General features: G+C 43.6%; 1 protein-coding gene across 4 annotated transcripts in view; it reads left to right on the forward strand.

The window, feature by feature from the left end:
- The window catches only part of LOC137421260 (GMP reductase 1-like), a 905,715-nt gene extending 884,376 nt beyond the window's left edge, over positions 1-21,339 (forward strand). For 3 of the 4 annotated variants that reach the window (XM_078771658.1, XM_078771657.1, XM_068107137.2), the window contains 7 exons: positions 9,875-9,958; positions 10,078-10,251; positions 10,383-10,464; positions 13,693-13,799; positions 13,925-13,967; positions 15,746-15,905; positions 19,856-21,339. In XM_078771658.1, the coding sequence (XP_078627784.1) occupies positions 9,875-9,958; positions 10,078-10,251; positions 10,383-10,464; positions 13,693-13,799; positions 13,925-13,967; positions 15,746-15,905; positions 19,856-20,036 (831 nt within the window). In that variant the 3' untranslated portion in view covers positions 20,037-21,339. The remainder of the gene's footprint in view (positions 1-9,874; positions 9,959-10,077; positions 10,252-10,382; positions 10,465-13,692; positions 13,800-13,924; positions 13,968-15,745; positions 15,906-19,855) is intronic. The other variant, XM_068107138.2, reaches the window with a different exon arrangement.
- Positions 21,340-21,483: the final 144 nt, after the last annotated feature.

Raw genomic sequence — 21,483 nt, forward strand, 5'->3', positions numbered from 1 at the left:
ACCATTCACAAGCATTGCCTCATTTGCTCAACATGCTCACCCGCAAAAACTTCCATACCAATTCCTCATCCCATAAACCACAAACACACGGCATCATCTAAGCTAACTACTCCCTTCTGAAACTCGCGCTTCCCAGTCGCCCCTTATATTATCGCGCTCCCTCGTCATTATAATCCAACTAATCTGCTACATCCCCTACTACATGTACAATGTCGCTACTTACTCCTTATGTCACCTATGGTCATTTTTCTAGATCCCTATACATTTATCCAAACCCTCCCTCGGCGCGCTTACACTGCCAAACCCCATAGCTAGTGCTCATGTGCCCCATTGATGTGAGGGATGGAGGATTTGCCATCCCTCCACCTCGGGCGTCTTCCATTATCAATTTTTCCCATTCGATTCCAATTCTTGCCAATCCAAAATTTGCCAATCATCTGCCAATCAAATTTCTCTCATCAATTTTGCCAATCACAAATTCCCTATCCCTACCAAACGTCCATTAACTTGAGCCTCGGTGCGTCTTTACATTTCCAAAGCTCGGCTTCGCCAAGCCGAGCTATGAACGCGGGTGGTTCGTTTCCTGCAGTTGGATCCGTCCGGCACTCGGTTCAGGGGAGGAGGTTCGCTCGGGCCGAGATTCCGAGGTCCACCTCGGCACGGAGCCTTCCGGTCTCCCGCCCGATGGCCCGATCTCGCCCGGCCGGAATGCCGCAACCACAAGGGGTCGCCGTGCCGACCCTTCCTACCTGCCCTTGAACCGGGCCGCCTGCTCCGCTTAGCGGAGCATGGACACGACCGTGCAGAGCGAGGCCCGGCACGGATCACGCATGGCGGTTCCTTTGAAACCGCCGTGATTACGATCCCCGCTGGTTCCCGCAGCACCCAAAGCCCGGCACGAACCGAGGGCTCGCGTCGGCTAAAAGTCGGTCTAACCACTGATCCGTTTAACGTCGATGCTTCACTTGCATGCTCACACCACACGTTCCGTTCCTTATTCACACATCCAGGTGTCTCCATACACTTCGTTATTGTACTTCCTCTCACACACCACCCAGGTACACTCATTACACTCAGACTTCGTCACACACCTGACCACCGCACACCTTGGCACACACTCGTCATTCGCACACCTCATCAACACACCTCTTCGCGCCCACTCATCGGTCACGTCCTCTGTGACAACCATGGGTGCGCACTCTTCTGCACATCCGATCATGCGCTTCAATGTGCCCTCTCGCACTTGCGCCACTACCAACTCAGGTGTACATTCCCACACGCGCTCGACCATTCCAGGTGTGCATCCTTTCATTCCAGGTGTACATTCTCTCTCACCTGTCACAACCGACTCGTACTCTGTGTCACTCTTACCACCACACTCTGTCGTGCGTTCACTCTCACTCTCGACAGCACACTTACTCCTCGGCGCACACTCTTTCCTCCCACACGCCTCTGTTCCACACCTTCCTCGTGCACCTGTCGCACTCTCTCCCGGTACATACTCCGTACCACTCATGGGGGTGCATTCTTGCACACACCCGATCACCCCCGCACACGCTGGCTCACAAATACCTTCCGCATTCCCCAAAGTCGGACATCCTTGCACACCTCTTTCCATACACTCCGGACCAGTCATACACCTCACCATTGGTCTCTCATGAACACCCGGGTCCAACCCAACACCCAAGCCCCCTGAATCTCCCCTCACACCATATACATTTCCGATTATATCGCCACTCACCTCGGCACCTCGTCTTCGCTCCGCCTCTGCCACCTGCAAACTCTTTATTTGGTCAGTAAGCACATCATCACGATTTGAGCACAGACCTTGTACATAGTCCATCACTTCCTCCTTTATCTCCCTCTGAATTTCCCTCCGTCTCTTCTTAATTTCACTCACCCCCTCTTCCACTTCCTCTAATTTTTGTTTCACCTCTTTTATTTCCCGGTGCGCCCCCTCAATTTCTTCCTCTAATGCCACCTTGGTCGTTTCTATGTGCGTCCTTACTTCCCGTTCTTTCGTCTCCATTGCCTCTGTCACCTCGTCCAACCTCTTTGTCAACCCCTCGTGTACCATCTGACATTCCCTCTTCGTCGCTATCAGGTCCTTTTTTTTAATCTCTTTCTGTGTCGCCTTCAACCCCCCGATTACCGCAGTGTTCTTCTCCACTTGCTCCCCTAATTCCTTTTGTCCCACCGTCAGCTGTTCTACTCCCCGTGCCAGGTCTTCTATTCCCCCCTGTAACCTAGCCGTACTATTTCTCACCTCTTTCTCCATACGCTCCTCACCCCGCTTTACCTCCTCGCGTACCCCCGCGACCTCTTCGCCCACACCTCGTCTGATCTCCTCCCCCATTTCTCCCATCTCTTTGGAAGATGCCGCCCTCATCTGCTCCAAATCATTCCTCTGGGCATCCAATTTGGTTTCTAACCCGATTTTCACCTCCTCTATCTGAATCCCCATCTGTTTAATTTCCCGGGTGGATTGCTCCCCTATTTCCCTCAATTTGCCTTCCATGGTGTTTTCTAACCCCCCTAACCCATTCTTCACCCCTTCCATCTGGTTCTCCTGGGCAGCCATTCTATTTTCCAACCCCGTTAACCCCTCCTTCATTTCCCCAATTTGATTACCCATGTCCTCCAGTTGGCCCCCTAATTTACCTTCTAGCCCTTCCAACCTGTTGTCTAACCCCTCAAATTTATTGTCTAACCCCTCAAATTTGGCTTCTAGCACCCCGATTTTGCCGTCGAGCCCCCCGATTTGGCTTCCCATGTCATTCCTCAATTCCCCAATTTGGTTTTCTAATCCCCCAAATTTACTGTCCAACTACCCAATTTGGTCACCCAGTTGCTCGCTCACTTGTTTACCCTGAGCAGTCATCCTATGCTCTGACTGCTATCATACAAGCCCTCATTTGTACCATAAAAGTGTCCATATATGATTGCAAATCTACCACCCCCATCTGCGCAGCGGGTGTGGCCCCCGCCGCTACTGCGGGCTCGACCTCCGCGGCGCCGCCCCTTTGTGCACCTGAAACCTCGTGCGCGAGGCTGCCATCTTGTGCGCCTGAACCCTCCGCAACCCAATGCGTATTGCCTTCCTCCTCCATGATTCCCACCTCTTCCCTGGGGTCCTGGGCTGCTTCTAACCCTTCTTCTAACTCCCCCACCGGCATCCGGTCGCCTTGATTATCCATGGCACTATTTTAAAATTTAGGATATAAAATAAAATTTTGGCCACTCGTAATTTTGAGTGCGTGAAGCGCACTTCGGGTCTGAATCTCGCTCCCGACACCAATTGTTGCGGAAACGGAGTACGGTGCTCCCCTTAGCGGGGGGGGGTTAATCCCCCTTCTATTTGCACTGGCTGTCTCCGATCCTGAAGCTACCCCGCTCCCTTGTGGGGTGGAATTGCCCGAAGTAATTGGTCAAGGGATTCCCGTACACCTCTGGCAATCCCTCCACAAGGCAGGTGGGTAACTCCGCTCGAACCCCGGACAAGATGTTATTTGCCGAGCGGTTTTTTGCAGCCCGCGGTTCGAGCCATTTAACAAGGACTAAACCCGATTCATATGCGTCGGCCAAATCGTGCCACAGGTACTCAATGGGGGAAATCACAAAGACGAACGGATGTGAAGGAAAGAAGGCAAAGGTAGGAAGAACAGGAATTTATTACTAATTATGTACACAATCAAAGAACCAAGGGAGAAGGAAAGATACGAAAATAACTTGAAGAAGAAGACACAGTGCAATTCTCGCTTATCTATACAGGCTTAACTTATTCCCCAGACAACACAGACAAACAGACGACAGTCAGACTTACACGAATGGGAATGAAGCAGGAATGGCTGGGGAGAGAAAAAGTTTCAGGCGGTCCACAGAACGTCCGGGCCGGGAGCGAGCAGCTGCCGACTCTCCACCCTCGGGTCCACACCGCCGGGATGCTCGTAGCAATGCGTCGGAGCTTGTCTGGTTGGGACAGCGTCTCCCTCGGTTCAGCACACCTCCCTCGTAGCTTGTTCAGGTACATCCCTTCACAGAACTGTTTGCCACGGAACTCCTCAACGACTCTCTGGTGGGGGCTCTCTCACTCATCTCTCTGAAACAGTCCCTCCCAACCTCCTTTTATGAGGCGCGTGGTGATCAAGCCTCCGGCCTTTTGGAAACGCCCATTGGTGAGCTCACCTCGGCCTTGATTGGTCGCGAGGGCTCACCGATCCCGCCCCTTGATGAGGCGTTGGCAAAGCCGCGCCTTGTTCCTGGCGCTTGGCTGACTCCTCCCACCTTCTGCTCCGAGATGACCTCGTCTTCAATGGAGTTTGGGGGCGATGATGATGCCAATAACCCCACCCAATGCAACGGTGGCGAAATGCCGCTTTGGAGGCCACGGCGATATTGTAAGGGATCTATCTTATTTCATTTGGTGCAATGCAATATCAACTAGTGGAAAACAGAGCCTTAACTGATACATATAATAAAGAAATAACTATAGAGAGGTTCTATGATTGTACATGGACTAGCGCGTGCTTGTACATGGACTAGCTAAGGGGACGACCTTTGACCTTTACCACAAATGGAGGTATTTACAAGAACTATTTACAAGAGGGTCATATTTACAAACACAGGATTCTCAAATCTGCAACAGTATACTTCTAACAGTAAAATATATATTTTAAATATCTGTGGCACAGAACAACTCAAAAGTCTTGTCTTCCTTTTTTATGTGTAAAATTTTGAGCTATTTTTGTCTTACCTGCGATATTGGCTTTTAAAGATGAAAGGCGAAAATACAGAAATTTCGTAATTTTCATTGTTTTGAGAACAGATTTCTTAAAACACGAATTTTTCCATAAAGATTGTCATCAAACACATGGAGGGCTTTTAGCTACGTAACATGAGTAATCAATTTAAACTGAAATATGCACTGCACACCTACAGATTTGAAAAAAAAAACTGCCTGGCTCATTTTTTTGCCCCAGAGTGTACATTCATACAGTGCATTCAGAAAGTATTCAGACCCCTTCACTTTTTTCACATTTTGTTATGTTGCAGCCTTCTGCTGAAATCGTTTACATTCATTTTTTCCCTCATCAATCTACACTCAATACCCCAAAATGACAAAGAGAAAACAGGATTTTAGAAAGTTTTGCAAATTTATTAAAAAGAAAAACCTGAAATATCACATTGACATAAGTATTCAGACCCTTTGCTATGACACTTGAAATTTAGCTCAGGTACCTCCCATTTCTCTTGATCATCCTTGAGATGTTTCTACACCTTGATTGGAGTCCACCTGTGGTAAATTCAATTGATTGGACATGATTTGGAAAGGCACACACCTGTCTATATAAGGTCTCACGGCTGACAATGCACATCAGAGAAAAAACCAAGCCAAGAGGTCGAAGGAACTGCCTGCAGAGCTCAGAGACAGGATTGTGTCGAGGCACAGATCTGGGGAAGCCTACAAAAAAAATCTCTGCTGCATTGAAGGTTCCCAAGAGCACAGTGGCCTCCATAATTCTTAAATGGAAGACGTTTGGAACAACCAGGACTCTTCCTAGAGCTGGCCGCCCGGCCAAACTGAGCAATCGGGGGAGAAGGGCCTTGATAAGAGAGGTGACCAAGAACCCGATGGTCACTCTGGCTGAGCTCCAGAGATCCTGTGTGGAGATGGGAGAAACTTCCAGAAGGACAACTATCACTGCAACACTCCACCGATCTGGGCTTTATGGCAGAGTGGCAAGACGGAGGCCTCTCCTCAGTGAAAGACACATGAAAGCCCGCTTGGAGTTTGCAAAAAAGCACCGAAAGGACTCTCAGACTGTGAGAAACAAGATTCTGTGGTCTGATGAAACCAAGATTGAACTGTTTGGCTGAAATTTTTGAACTGAACTGTTTGGTTCAACTGTTTGGATTGAACTGTTTGGAACGGATGCGAAATTTGCATTGATGTTTTTTAAAATTATACAATGGACTACAAAATGTAAATGTTTCATGATATTTGTTATATTATATCACCTTTATCTATTAATATTGTTGAAATGAAGATCAAATAGCTGTTTGTTGAAATATTTTGAAAAAGTCAAAACTTTACATGGGGTGTACTTACTTTTTCACGTGACTGTATGTATATATATGTAAATTAAATCTGCCTTGATGTCACCACTAAAATGCATGGTTATATCCGCGGCCCCGGAAGAGCATCTCACAGCGCCAATAATTAACTAGAACGGGCACTCGGTAGAGCGCATACCTTCGCCGCAGCTACTGTTCTGTACTTGGCATGGGAGTGTAGGGAACAGAACAGTGAACAGTTTGGTGCTGATTTCATGCAAATCGGATAAGAATTGACCGAGTTATGACAAAAAACGCACATTTTGCAAGGTCGTGACCCCCCTGACCTTTGACCCCCAACCGCTAACAAGGGTAATGTCTTCACTGGGTCATGTCGTATATCACAAGATCGGGCATTGAATTCTGAACATTTTGGCATTAGTTGCATGCCAATTGGATAAAAATTGACCGCGCTATGGTAAAAATACGATTTTGACCTTTTCGTGACCTTGACCTTGACCTTTGACCCGATTGCTCCCAAAATCTAATCAAATGTGTCCCGTATAATAACCAATCATCCCACCAAATTTCATGCAATTCGGTTGAATACTTTTTGAGTTATGCGAATAACATACACACACACACACACACAGACATACAAATAAATACACAGCGATCAAAACATACCCTTCCGCTTTTGCGAAGGTAATAATAACGATGTGGTGACAGATACCCGTGTAGCAGGTGGTGCTTATCACTTCCGGGACGTACAGCAAGGTCTGTATGGGACTCGTTTCTGGCTCTCTCACCACTCGCAGTTTTGGAGTCTCACAATAATTGTTATTTTTCGATATATATGAAAACCAAAAACCTACCCACATCTATTACATGTGAATGGAGGGAATAACCAATTGGCTGTCACCTAATCAATTAAACCAGGTGACTAGCACTAAATAAATAAATTGACTCCTCCCATGCTCTTCTCGCTGAAGAAAGCTGCATAACTGGAACCATGAAAGGCCACACAAGGTAAGCCTTTTGCTGTTTCAAACTCTTTCCAGAGTCCCTCCACAGCTGTAACAACATTTTCACATCGTACACACAAGAGAATCCCAATGCGACACACTCAGCCACCGGACCGGTTTCATCGCTTGTTGGAAAATCATCTTTTGTTTTGGAAAATCAATTATTTACACCCCTCAGCCGCTGGACTGATTTCATCGCTTTATTGGCAAATTATCTTTTTTTTTTTGGAAGATCAATTTTTTTATTGGAAAATCTTGATTTTATATATCTATCTATAATTCCAGTAATCTCTGTGTGTCTGTCTGTCTGTCTGTATGCGACCGCTGTTTCTCGACAACTACTGGTCCGATATACTTGAAACTTGCCAGGTATATTGCTGGGGACCCGAGGATGTGCCTTTTCAAGGTTTGAAATTAATCGGACAAGTGGTTCCCAAGGTATGGTCACCGTACTCGCAAGCCGTTCGCTGTGGCTTTGCGAATGGACCAAACCATTTCATGTAAATAGAGGGGGGGGTTCGCAAGCCGTTCGCTTTGGCTTTGTGAATGGACCAAACCATTTCATGTAAATAGAGGGGGGGGTTCTGTGGTCGTTACTGCCACGTGGTTTCAAAGTTTTTTTTTGTTGTTGTTGTTTGCACGCATGTTTTTTTGCACGCACGTACGGGCAAGCACGTACGGGCAAGCACGTACGTGCGGGCACGCCCTAGTATATATAAACAGACTTGGCATTTAATATGGAATATTTTTTTTTTCTTGACTTGGGTTTACTTTCTTAACTCAGTATATCAATCTGGTGAGTTTCTTTTACACTTTGGTGATTTAATTGTTAAAAGAACCATGTCACTGATTGTCTGTCGCAGCAAGAAGTCAACAACAGGATTATATCACAGGTGGCGTGGAAAAATGTACGGACAGGTGCATTTGATGATTGGCTTCACTGTCGGGAATACAAGGGTTGTTGCGTTCTGTATTAGTGGAAAACAACTGCTGCACGTCTCCAAAAGTTATTGCCGCTTCCTCTGGAGATGGTCTGTCAACTCGACAATGCTGTTTGTCATGGAGTGGTGGCTTTACGAAATTACGGCATGAAACAGCGTGCTATTGCTCAGCAGTATGGCATCACTCAAGGTCAGGTGTCAAAGATCCTGAAACGAAATGCTCAGAGGGGTGTCCCTTCTCCAATACCAAGGCCAGGACATCCCCACAGAACCACAAGGAGGGATGATCGCCAGCTGCACCGGTTAGTCCGCAATGGCCGTACCAAGTCAGCTAATCGGCTTAGGGCTGGGTGGCAGCAACTGACAAATGTGCCTGTATCCAGAAGGCTAGTCAACCAACGACTGGTTCAAGCAGGCTATTGTGCCAGGCGTCCCCTGAGAAAGCCACGCCTGACCAGACAACACCGCCAGCGCCGATTGCAGTTGACCAGAGAGCACCGTCAATGGCAGCCAGGACACTGGAATCACGTGATCTTCAGTGACGAGTCTAGATTTCTGGTCTATCGTCAAGATGGCCGCGTCCGAGTGCGCAGACAAGTGCATGAAGCCTACAACAAAGATTGTATATTGCCAAGAGTCCAAGCTGGAGATGGTGGGGTGACCGTTTGGGCTGCTTTTCATGCAGGGGGCAAAACTGACCTGGTTGTTCTGAATGGAAACCTGAACCAGTTCAAGTACAGGGCCATTCTGGAAGAAACATTGCTTCCATTTGCTCGTGCAGCCTTTCGAGGAAACTTTGTCTTCCAAGATGACAATGCACGGCCTCATCGTGCTCGCATGATCCAACACTTTCTTGCTGACCGTGGTGTCGAGCATATGGAGTGGCCTGCCATGTCCCCGGATATGAATCCGATAGAGAACTTGTGGGCAGAATTAACGTGTCAAATCGACCACTTGGACCAGCAGCCGCCCTCTGTGCGTGAATTGCAGCAGGCTATTCTCACTGCATGGCAAGCGATTCCTGTCCAATCCTTGGCAAATCTCGTGAACAGCATGCCTCAACGTGTACGTGCTCTCCTGAATGCTCGTGGGGGTTACACGAAGTACTGAACTGTAATTTTACTGTCCGTAATCCCAGTCGTAATTTAACTTTTGTTTTTGTTAAAAAAAAAATTGGCTAATGTGCAAAATAAAGAGATACTTCTGGAAAACGTACAGCACTTTAACACAGTACTGTCCGTGAATTGAGTTCGATATCAGTTTACATCACTTTCATGGATCAATTTATTTGTTTCGAAATGTCAAATGTGGTTTTTGTTTCTTTTAAAGGTCACATTAACAAAATCTCGAATAATTTCAACATAGTTCCAATGAACTTTTGGATCCAAGTCATCTTGAAAAGTCAGTTCACCCCCACAAAAAAAATATTCCATATTAAATGCCAAGTCTGTATATATGTATTAAAAAGACAGAGAGAGAGAGAGAGAGAGAGAGAGAGAGAGAGAAAGAGAGAGGGGTAGGGGGAGGGTCAAATATTTCTCTCTTTGAAGTTTGACCTCAAGTTTTTTTTCCATGAATCAAACTTTGGGTGACTAACTGGATGGAAATTAGTTGGCGATGAGAGTTGCACCATTGCAAAGAATATGAAAAACTGAGTATATTAAGCCTAACTTTTTTTTTCCAATGTTTTTGAAATTTCGTTTTCTAAGGACTCACTTTAAGTAGTTAATGGATTTTAATATGAATTGAAATGAAATGAAATTATTAAGATGAAATCACAAATTAGTGAATGTTTAATCTTCAACATGGCCTAAAAGCGAACTTTTTGATTGATACAATGTTTGACTTCTTCAGCATTTTATGTTCACAACTATCCATAAGCACTACAGCGTGGAGCAGTGGAAGCAGTTTGCTTCCAAACACCGCGACTGCCTACCGGTAAGAGGATCTGTTCATCTTGGCATCAGATTTTCATGGTGAATGAAACTTGTCGAGTCTGTGCTGTTGTTTTATGGACGATTTACAATTTCACTTTTTTTTTCTTACCATATCTTCAGCACATGGCAGTTAGCGCTGGAAGTGGGAAGGCGGATATGGAGAAGTTAACGTCTATCGTCGAGGCCGTGCCAGAGCTCGAATACATTTGTCTGGATGTAGCGAATGGTTATTCAGAGCATTTTGTAGACGTTGTGAGACGTACACGTGAAAGGTTTCCTGAGCAGACAATAATGGTGGGAAGATATACCACATTCTCACTCGTTACAAAGTAGATGGCCTTGTGTGCTGTCACATGTGCATCATATACGTTCGCACCTGTTGTGTTTTTTTAGTGGTCGTTTTGTGGGTGACGTTTGTTCCTCAGGCCGGTAATGTGGTTACAGGTGAAATGGTGGAAGAGCTAATTCTTTCAGGTGCTGACATCATCAAAGTTGGAATTGGACCAGGTACGCCTTGAAATTCACTTATACAGTGCCTTCAGAAAGTATTCACACCTCTTGACTTTTTCACATTTTGTTGCTACAGCCTGAATTTAAAATGGATTGAATTGAGATGTTTTTGTTAGTTATCTGCACATAATACCCCATAATGTCAAAGTGGAATTTTTTATTTATTCTAAATTACTTAAATTTGAAGAGCTGAAATGTCTTGAGTCAATAGGTATTCAACTCCTTTGCAATGACAATCCAAATTGAGCTCAGGTGCATTCAATTTCTTTTGATCGTCCTTGAGATTCCTCTGGAACTTGATTGGAGTTCACCTGTGGCCAATTCAATTGACTGGACATGATTTAGAAAGAAACACACCTTTCTGTATAAGGTCCCACAGTTGACAGTGCATGTCAGAGAAGAATCTCTGCCATGAAGTCCAAGCAACTGTCCATAGAACACCAAGATATAATTGTGAGGAAGCATAGATCTGGAGAACGGTATAAAACAATGTCTAGGGTGTTGAAAGTTCCCAAGAGCACAGTGAGCTCCATCATTAGGAAATAGAAAGAATATGGAGCTACCTAAACTCTTGCTAGAGGTAGCAGTCCGACCAAACTGAGCAACCGGGCAAGAAAGGCCTTGGTCAGGGAGAGCCAAATGACCACTGCCAGAACAACAGAGTTCCTTGGGTGAGATGGGAGAATCTGCCAGAAGGACAACTGTCTCTGCAGCACTTCACAAATCTAGGATTTATGGAAGAGTAGCCAGATGGAAGCTGAAAGAAACTCCTGAGAAAAAGGCACACGACAGCACGCCTAAAGTTTGGAAAGAGGCACGTGAAAGACTCTGAGCGCATGAGCCAAAAGATTATGTGGACTGATGAGACAAAATTGAACTCTTTGGAAGGAATGCAAAGCTCAACGTCTGGTGGAAACCGAGTACAGCTCATCACCCATCTAATACCACCCTACCATGAAGCATGGTGGTGGCTGCATCATGCTATGGGGATACTTTTCAGCAACAGGGACTGGGAGACTTGTAAAAACAATAAGAAGGAGCAATGAATGTCGCCAAATACAGGCAAATGCTTGAGGTGAACCTGCTTCAGAGTTCAAAAGACCTTAGATTGTGGTGAAGATTTACATTCCAACAGGACAATGACCCCAATCATACACCCAAAGCAACACTGGAATGGCTTCCGAACAAAAACGTGAAAGTCCTTGAGTGGCCCAGCCAAAGCCCAGACTTGAATCACACTGAGAGTCTGTGGAAACACTTGAAGATTGCTGTTCATCAACGCTCCCCATCCAACTTGACAGAGCTTGAGCAAGTCTGCAAAGGAGAATGGGAAAAACTCCCCAAATCCAGATGTACAAAGGTGATACAGACATACCCAAGAAAACTCAAAGTTGTAATTGCTGCTGAAGGCACTTCTACGAAGTATTGACTCAGGGGGATGAACACTTATATAAATTAGGTATTTCTGTATTGCATTTTTAATTATTTTGTCGAAATTTCTAAAAGAAAAATTCCACTTTGACATTATGTGGTATTATGTATTAATCAGAAAGAAAAAATCTCAATTTAAACCATTTGAAATTCAGGCTGTAACACAACAAAAAGTGAAAAAGGTTGAGGGGTGTAAATACTTTCTGAAGGCACTCACTGTAAGTAAGTCATTGTAAGATTTAAGGGTTCCAAAAGTACTTACATTTCAATCTCGTTTGGCAGCCATTTTGGATAACAGCAAAACCTTTAACACTCCTCTTCTCTGAAACTGCTTAACTGATCGATGCAAAACTTTACTGTACATATGATATCGACAACACGTAAGAAATGTAATTTGATAGCAATGACACCATTGGTCACATGGTCAGGCAGCCTTATTAGATCAGAGGAAAATCTTAAAAATCCATCTTCTCTGAAACCGCTTAACTGATCAGTGAAAACTTAAAATATATGATCGACCACCAATTGGAACATTTGATTAAAAGAAGCTGATCCAGACAAAATATGGCCACCAGTGACATCATAATACAGTAAGTAGGCAATATCTTGAGATATACAAATTGTAGACATCTTAGGTTGCACCTTATCAAATAGGTTGTACCTTATCTATATAGGGCTAATTTTGACCCAAAAAAGTAAGTGACATCATCATACCGGTAGTGGACAATATCTCAAAAACTAAGGCTCATAGACTGCAGAGAGTTGCACAACTATGAAAATCATGTCAATACTAGCTGACCTAAAATGTGTCTTCTAAATCCAGCTCTTGTTTTTATGCTGATTCATCCATCACTCCACGTTTTGGCAACCAGCCAGGTGAGCTACAGGAGCTACTGGTCCTCTATTTTTAAAACTATATTGATGTTTGGTGGACGGATGTTGTGTTTTCGCCCCTGTCTGTCTGCCTGTTTGTGAGCAGGATACATCAAAAACTTGTGGACGGATTGAGGCAATATTTTAGGAGACAGGTTGTGTGTGAGAATGACGAATTGATTAGATTTTGGTGAAGATCCAAATCCGGTGCCGGATACGAGAATTTTTTAAGTGATTCTTCACCATTGAGAGATGGGACCAAAAACGATATATAGCAGGATATGTGAAAAAGTTGTGGACGGATTATTATAAAACTGGGTGGATGAGTTGGTTAGGTGACAAGAACAAGCCGATTAAATTTTGGTTCAGGTCCGGATCCAGATCCGGCCTATCAGTGGGATCCAAAACGGAAATTGTTCAGCCTGGCGGAGATATGTGCTCTACCGAGTGCCGTTCTAGTTTACTTATTAATGCTGGATGATGCAAGCCTGTCAGCTATACTCGGTTTGCTGCAGTAGGTATATGTGATTCGAGTGTGCAAAACTGGATAACAAAGCACAACCAATGAACAGACAGTCCAGCGGACAAATCTTGATGTATTTCACTTGCAAAGAACCCGTCATTATGGATCCTTGTCCTTACTAAGTTGTCCCTTATAGATTCCTGACAGAAGCCCTCCATACAGAAGAAGAGTCTCTCTGTCTGTATGCAAATGAAGGCCCTATTTAAAAAGTATATTAAACAGAAATGTAATATAGTTTGCAGATTCGGTTCTAAAGCGCTTGTGGTCACGCAGCATTTTGGAATATGTGGGTCTTCAGTTGTAATTCAACACACGCGTACCATCTGCATTCACTTGCGGACGTTCTGATTTATGGTGTTTCTTGCATGCTGCCCTAACCCCTTCTGTTTTTCATATAGGATCAGTGTGTACAACCAGAAAGAAAACCGGTGTGGGGTATCCCCAGCTAAGTGCCGTCATCGAATGTGCTGATGCAGCCCACGGTCTCAAAGGCCACATTATTTCGGTTCCTTGATCCACTACAGCAGTGGCTTTACTCACTTATGGCATACTCTGAACAACTGTGTTTTAGGGTTTTTTCAAACTGCACCTTTTGTTTTAATCCTGTGTTTTGTTGATGTGTGAGGGCAGGATGGAGGCTGCACCTGTCCTGGAGATGTTGCAAAAGCTTTTGGTGAGCTGAACAATAACGATTTCATGTTTCTTCCTTATGCCTTATGCTTCCTTATGGTCATCTGCAAATCATGATTATCAACGTTGTAATTCAGCAATGTCTTTATAGCAGAGTTTTAGCCAGGCAGTTGTTTTTCGTACAGGCGTTTGCGCATCATGGAAACGTATGATTTGTGTATTCAATCCTGTTTGTTTGATTGCTCACGTTACTATTTTTGAGAGAGAAAGAGAGAGAGAGAAAGAGAAAGAGAGAGAGAGAAAGAGAAAGAGAAAGAGAAAGAGAAAGAGAAAGAAAAAGAGAAAGAGAAAGAGAAAGAGAAAGAGAAAGAGAAAGAGAAAGAGAGAGAGACAAAAACAAAAAACACAGTAACCTACAAATAAGAGGGTTGGGTAAGGTAGTGTTAATGGGGGCAGAAAATATTGTAGGGCAGGATAGGGGATGGCATGATATTATGGTGCATCACCGGTCTGAATAGCCTGGTATTGGCTTAAGAGTTACGGTAGTTGGCTTTAGACCATATGGTCTTGAGTTTGCGCTCCTGTCATGCCGTTGAATAATACCAGGTGGGTTGACTCAGCCTGCCATCCTTCCGAGGTTGGCAAAATGAGTGCCAGCTTACTGGAAATCAGAGGCACTGCATTAGTGACACAGCCGTGCTTCTATAAATGATGCAACCAGCAGCCACAGTTTGAATACAAAACAATAAGAACCTGTTTGAATCCTTAGAGGGAAGAACGGGATGGAACAGCCTCAGGAAAGCAGTTCCACAATTTGGAGAACAGAGGAACAAAATAGTGGAGGTGTGCAGTAAGCCTGGACTTTTGCAGTTCATCCAGGATGGGATTACTGGAAGAACATGTGCTGCACCAGCGATTCATCGACAAAAGGAAAAAAACTGCCTTGTGATTATTTATTGTAGAAAAGTAGATTGCTAGAATCGCTCATCAGAACGACTGATGGTGACGAAGTCACTTTCTCAAAGGAAAGCACTGTTTAGGACATGTTTGTAGCACCGTAGTTGTCATGTACATGTCCACTCTTGGAGTCACTCACAAAATCCTAATGGCATGCAGAAAGTATATTGCTGCAGCCAAAGAGGAAGGAAATCTGAAAGTTGCTCTGGATGCCAAAAGGCCTACAATTTGAGAAATGTATAATTTGGTATTTTAATGTCCAAAAAGTCTCGACTTGGTATACAAAAAAAAGTGATTGATAGCAGATAAGACAGTTGGCTTAACATTTTTCACTGGACTGCAAGGACCTGCCTGCAAATGACCAATGAATAAGAATTGGCAGGTAGATCCTTGTGCATCAAGAATCAATCCCAGATTGACAAGACTTGAAATTTGACTGAGACTGGTAGAAATTTGGAATTTGTTCAGGGTGTGGCACTAACTTGCCTACCTTTCGCAAAAGACACCGTGGGATCATTACAGTCCACCCGTTGATCGAACCAGACTGGATACCTGGGCCAATGGCCATCTAAGGGACAACCTCAGTACTTATAGGCTTTCAGAGGCCATTCCACAGTGCTCATTAACCAGCAGCTGACACCTACTTTAGATACTTTATTCATTTTAGCAATATTGTTTCATTTGCTGAATATGATCGATGAGGAAGAAGAAGAGGAAGACAAAGAAGAAATGCATTGGAAATGCAAACAAACAGATGGATGAAAACACAAGCTCCGTCCACCTTCGGTGGTGGAGGTAGTAACAATCTTTCCATAAGTATTCTTGTAACTGACTCAAAGCGAATTTGTCACTGTGTGAGTGAAGGTGCTGGAGCAGATTTCACGATGCTTGGCGGAATGCTAGCCGGGCACGATGAATGTGGAGGTGAAACTTTGGATAGGAATGGGAAGAAGTTCAAAATCTTCTATGGCATGAGTTCTGATACTGCCATGGAAAAGTATGCCGGTGGTATAGCTGACTACAGGTAGGTTTCAAATAGTCTGGTATGGAGGCTTCCATGTTTGTTTTTGCTAAACTTGTTCAGACCAGACTTTACTCCACTGACAGAGCTTTTGTAGAATCCATTTGATGTATGATGATGTGGGTAACAAACTTGTCGATTATATCGTTCGTGGAAGTGAATCTGGCAAAATCCAAGCTCGGAAAATAGGTGACATTATCGCCAACAATCATGTGTGGCAAACTGTGAATGGCAAAACACTCGTAGTCTCTTTATGGTAGCATTCAAGGATGCTGCGTGCATTATGTAAGTATTGTGGAAGTCTGAATGGACTTCCAACTGTTCATGAGATGTCTTTCTCTTAAGAGTAGGCGAGCTATCGCCGGCATCTTGTTTCAAATTTGTTTTTTGCTTGTTTAATTCTCAGGATTGATGTGTCATTTGTTGTTGCTGTTTAAAGGCAATGGCAAACCTCCAATGATGGTCTCCTCCCACTAATTGTTTAAATACTCACGGATCAACACAAAGACACCAGTTATTATAATCTTCAATGTATTGCTCGTGGTTGAAGCACTCCAATTTCGATGTGATTGTAGAAATACTTCAATAATAAATCTTTGATCAATCTGCATTATGGGTAATAGCAATTGTGTGTTTGCTGTGCTTAGGAATACTTATAGGAACTAGATGGTATTCATAGAATACTTACCCTGCGCAGTCAACTTGTTGTGAGGCAACTCTTCTGTTTTTGAACATTTTTTTTTCTTTTATCCAATATGGCTGCCAGACCACGTGAGCGATGACATCATAAATTTATATTCTCTAATATAATTGTTGCATAAATCACGCTCAAAACATTTCAAACTGATCAGAGTAAGCGTTGTCCCTGTCGAATTATGAGTCATAATTATGGCCAATGACGTCATCGTTAACAACACCTATTCCCCATATGGAGTTCTTTACAATGAGCCATGTTTCAATTTTTTCCATGCAGCAGTTTTGGAAATATAGAGGTGCAACATTTTTTGGTTTTTCCAAGATGGCGCCTGTACCACATGACCTATGACATCATGATTATCTGAAAGGAGGAGGTGCTCCTATGGTGAAAATTTAGTGTCCATCAGACCAACAGTTGCTGAAATTTTTTCAATAATGATCAGATACGTGTTGTACTTGTCGAATTATGATGTCATAATGAAGGCACCGATGACATCATCATTAACATATCTTATTCCCCATGGGGAGTACTTGACAATGAGCCAGGTCTCAATTTTTTCCATTGAGTGGTTTCAGACATATAGAGGTGCGAAGTTTTTCCAAATTGGTGCCTGTACCACGTGACCTATGCCGTCATAATAATCATTAAAATATTCTACAGGAAGAGGCGCTCCTATGGTGAAAACCTCATGTCAATCGGACCAACGGTTGCCGAGAAAATGAATTTTTAAAATGCAGACACGCACGGCACACTGCACACACACGTACCTGAATGCTTAACTCCGCTTTTCGCTTCGTGAGTGCAGGGTAATTAAGCTTACATTGATAATCTGTGCAAGAAATAAATACAATTTTTTAAAGGTATTGAAGTTGTTTTGCCAAATAAGCCCAGACAGAGTTTCTTCCAGTGGCGCCAGCATGATGAAAGTACCATGTCTGCACTCTTTCACCTAAGGCTACTTATCTTTTATGGCCTGTGTTGAAATGTTAAACATATGTTCTACCATGTCCATGGGCGCCAACTTGTCTCAAACCCTTGACCCCTCATTCCTCAGTCTGACCCCTCGAGGCCCCAGGAGACTTTCCTTTGTTTGCTGAAATACTATAAAATAACTGAATTCAACCAAGTTGGGCAGAAGGTTTACTTGAAATGTTGTGCTGAGTCTGTCTGTGGTCGTATATGTCGGTGTAGTGTACTGCTATCTTTGTTGTAATCCTTGTATAATCAAGTGAATCTTCTCCAGATAATAAATCTTTGAAAATTGTTCTTGGTGTGTGCAGACATTCAATCTGTGTACATCTTTGACAGTATCAATCCACTTAGTGTGAGCTTCTGTAATGATGAGCATTATACAGCCTTCAATAGGTACAGCATAGTCAATCTGAATCCTCTGCCATTGCTTCCTAAGTCGTTCCCATGAGTGTAGCGCAGCCTTCACGGAGAAAACATTTTCATTGCCCTGGCATGGAGAACAGTGTTTCATGTGTTCAATTATAGATCCAAGGAGAGGCCAGCAAAAATTGTTTTGTGCTGATGATTTCATCCTGGCAATGTCTAGATGACAATCGTGAGCTGATCTAAAATCCTAGTGTACAGGTAAGGAAGGGTGGGAGAGGGGATGGGGGGAGGTGATTGTCAATTCCAAATGATCTTTTTATTCATAACTGAAGAGATCAAACTAAACACTCATAGTTGAAGGAGGTTACATGTGAGGCATACCTGTAAAATCATGTACAAATCAAAATTCACTGGTTGCAAAAGTATTCAGCCTCTTTGGTCAGTACTTGGTGGAAGCACCTTTTGCAGTACTATGAGACTACTATGAGTCCTTTTGGGTAGGTCTCTACCAGATGGTGAAATCTTTGCCCATTCTTCACATGAAAATTGCTCTAGTTCTGCCAAGTTTGATGGAGATCGTTGATGGGCTGCAATCTTCAAGTTTCACCATAAATGTTGAATTGGTTCAAGTCAGGACTTTGACTGGGCCACTGAAGAACATTTATTTTATTCTTATTCAGCAACTCTAGTGTGGCTTTAGCTTTGTGTGTCGGATCATTGGCCTGGTGCAATGTGAAGCTCCTACCCAGTTTTAGATAAATAGCTGAGTCAAGCAGGTTTTCATCAAGGATTCTCCTGTCCTTTGCTCTGTCCATTGTCCCTCCTATTCTGACAATTTTGCCAGTCCCTGCTGATGAAAAGCAGCCCCATAACATGATGCTGCCACCAGCATGTTAGATATTAGGGATAGTGTTGCCTGGGCGATGTGCAGGGTTAGGCTTGCGCCAGACGTTAACACTTTGAATTTAGACCAAAGTTACAATTTTTGTCTTGTCTGACCACAAAACTGTTCTCCACATGCCTGCAGTATCATGAAGATGCTTTTTCACAAACTCCATATGAGCTTTTAAATGCGTCTTTTTCAGTAATAAAGCAGTCCTGTCAGCCCTGTTGATGTCAACTTTTGAAAATGTATCTGGCCATTCTATACTCTTGGGTGATTGTCCACGAAAATAGCCAATGGAGATCTCCTTCCTGATTGTGCAATTGGAGCGTATCTCATTCCCAACATGTTTATATTGATAAATATGATACAGATTCCATTTTGAAGCGAGGCATTTCAAGGTGATTTTGTTTTGCTAATAAAGACGAAGGAAGAAGTGTTTATCCAAGGCTGATGCTTTCAAACATCAAACTGGCACACTCCCTCTTCGGAGTTATTTTTGGCTTTGGTGATCCGGGGAAAGATCTATCTCTCTCTCTCTCCCTCCCTCTATACGTATTGGGTTTTTGTGAATCAAATATTTGTTAAAGCACGTCTAATGCAATATGGAATGAAACAGTACACAGGCCGAACAAAAGTTTTGCAATTAAATCCTCATTTTTATCTTCCTCATAAGCCTGAAGACAGAAACATCAGCTTCTTGTAAGACCACGCATTTTGTCCTTAGGGGCCCAGTGAGGAGCGTGTGTAGTTTCAACAGGCTATTCCTGGTTTTTCTTGGCCATCTACTTTGATCTTCATGCTAAAAGTGCATGTGTCGCCACGTCTTTCTTTTTTAATCTTTTATTTTCTAAAGAAAAACATTTCTCAAATGAGAAGCATGTCCGAGATCGAAGCATTAAAATTCTGGCTTGAACATTATAACCATGGGATTGTTGCTAATTTTTGGAGAGATCTCCTCCCAGAATGTAGAGATGTTCACTAAAAGAACGAATTTCTCCTCGAGGTCTTCAACATGTCCATGTTTTCTGACAGGGCATCGGAAGGGAAGGCAGTCGAAGTGCCATACCTGGGGGATGTTGAGCACACTATACGGGACATCCTTGGTGGTTTGAGGTCTACTTGCACGTACGTGGGCGCTGCAAAATTGAAAGAGCTCGGCAGGCGGACTACCTTCATCAGGGTCACGCAACAAGTCAACTACATGTTTAGTTGATGCAACATGTGCCTTGCCACCTCGCTCTGTCTCAGTCTGTGCCACCACTTGAAGCCACAGGCTCAAGAATCAATGCATGAGCTCATAGCAATTGATTGCAAACTCATTCATCATTATTGCTGATGTTTCAGGTTTGCACCAACTCAGTATTCCCATTGTATGTGGCAGTGCGAAAGAGACAATTTTATATAAGTGCATGGTCTTGGCCCTTTCTTCACTGCTAATTTGTATGAGAAATGTAGTTCTCTTGAGCATTGTAGGGATGCAGTGTGGGGTGTATTTTCCCATAGCGGCCACAGCAGCTACAGATTGAGATTTGATGAATTTCCATTGGTGTTAACAATGTCATGAATCATCATTGAAGTTTCAGTGTATTTTTTTTTTTTGCTTGAGAGCCAAAGAGTATCTCCTACGTTGTTGAATATAATAACAGATGATGTAAACAACACTTTCAGCAAATATAATATTGTCGTTGTATGAAGATGCTTCTTTCCCATCGTGGAATGATGTTCGGGGTTGGTAGCTATAATAGTTTGCTACTGCACATGAATGTCCCACATGGTTATCGTTCGCAGCTACATTCAAATTTGCACTGGTGTATTGTGTTGACATTGCTTGAGAAGCACTTGCTAAGACGGTCGACTTGGAGAATCCGCAACTCGAATTCTCGAACTCTCTTCAAACTTTTTCTTGAAATTATCCTTCCAACTCACTTCAACCTAACTGGGTGTAATTCGGCACTCATAACAAAGCAAAACTCCATCCATAACTGGTGCCAGAAGTGAATTTTCACTGAACTCTTTTATTCGATCACTACCTCCCAGATATATTTCGAGGAAGGCAACGAATCCAGCCGACGCAGTTTATTGCCTAAAAAAAACCCCTCGACAGTTACTATATCTATAAAAAGGAAGCAGATGTTATATCCACAGATTATTCGCCTTTTTGGGGGATACAAGATCGAGGCACATCAAGCACATCCTAGCACCTTAAAGGGAATAAGAGCTAGCACATCAAGCACACTAGCACACAAAACACATAAACGGACACACAAAACATAATAAAGGGAGGGGGAGACAAGATTGGAAAAGAGACGGAAGCACACAAGCACAACAGTAGAGAACAAGGATATCGGGAGATCTGTGGGAGGGAGAGGGCTGGGGGGGAGATCAAAGTTTTTGAGGAGGGAATGCTTTTGGGCCTTATCTTCTTTGAAAGTACTGTACAATGTTTTGAGGCACCATTGCAACGTACTTGTACGACGACGTGTTGCTTGTTATGAAAAATAAATTTATTCATCATACTTTGGCCCTTCTGTGCTGCTCACTGTTTTTGCAGAAACAACCAAAGCAATAATTTGCCTGAGGATGGATGAAAATTAATTTATCCAATAAAGAAGACTTTATTTGTGCAGTTATTGCCTGATAAAAAAAGAAATCGCAAACTC

The sequence above is a fragment of the Myxine glutinosa genome, chromosome 2 (assembly GCF_964187855.1).
Source record: "Myxine glutinosa chromosome 2, kmMyxGlut1.1, whole genome shotgun sequence".
NCBI lineage: Eukaryota > Metazoa > Chordata > Myxini > Myxiniformes > Myxinidae > Myxine > Myxine glutinosa.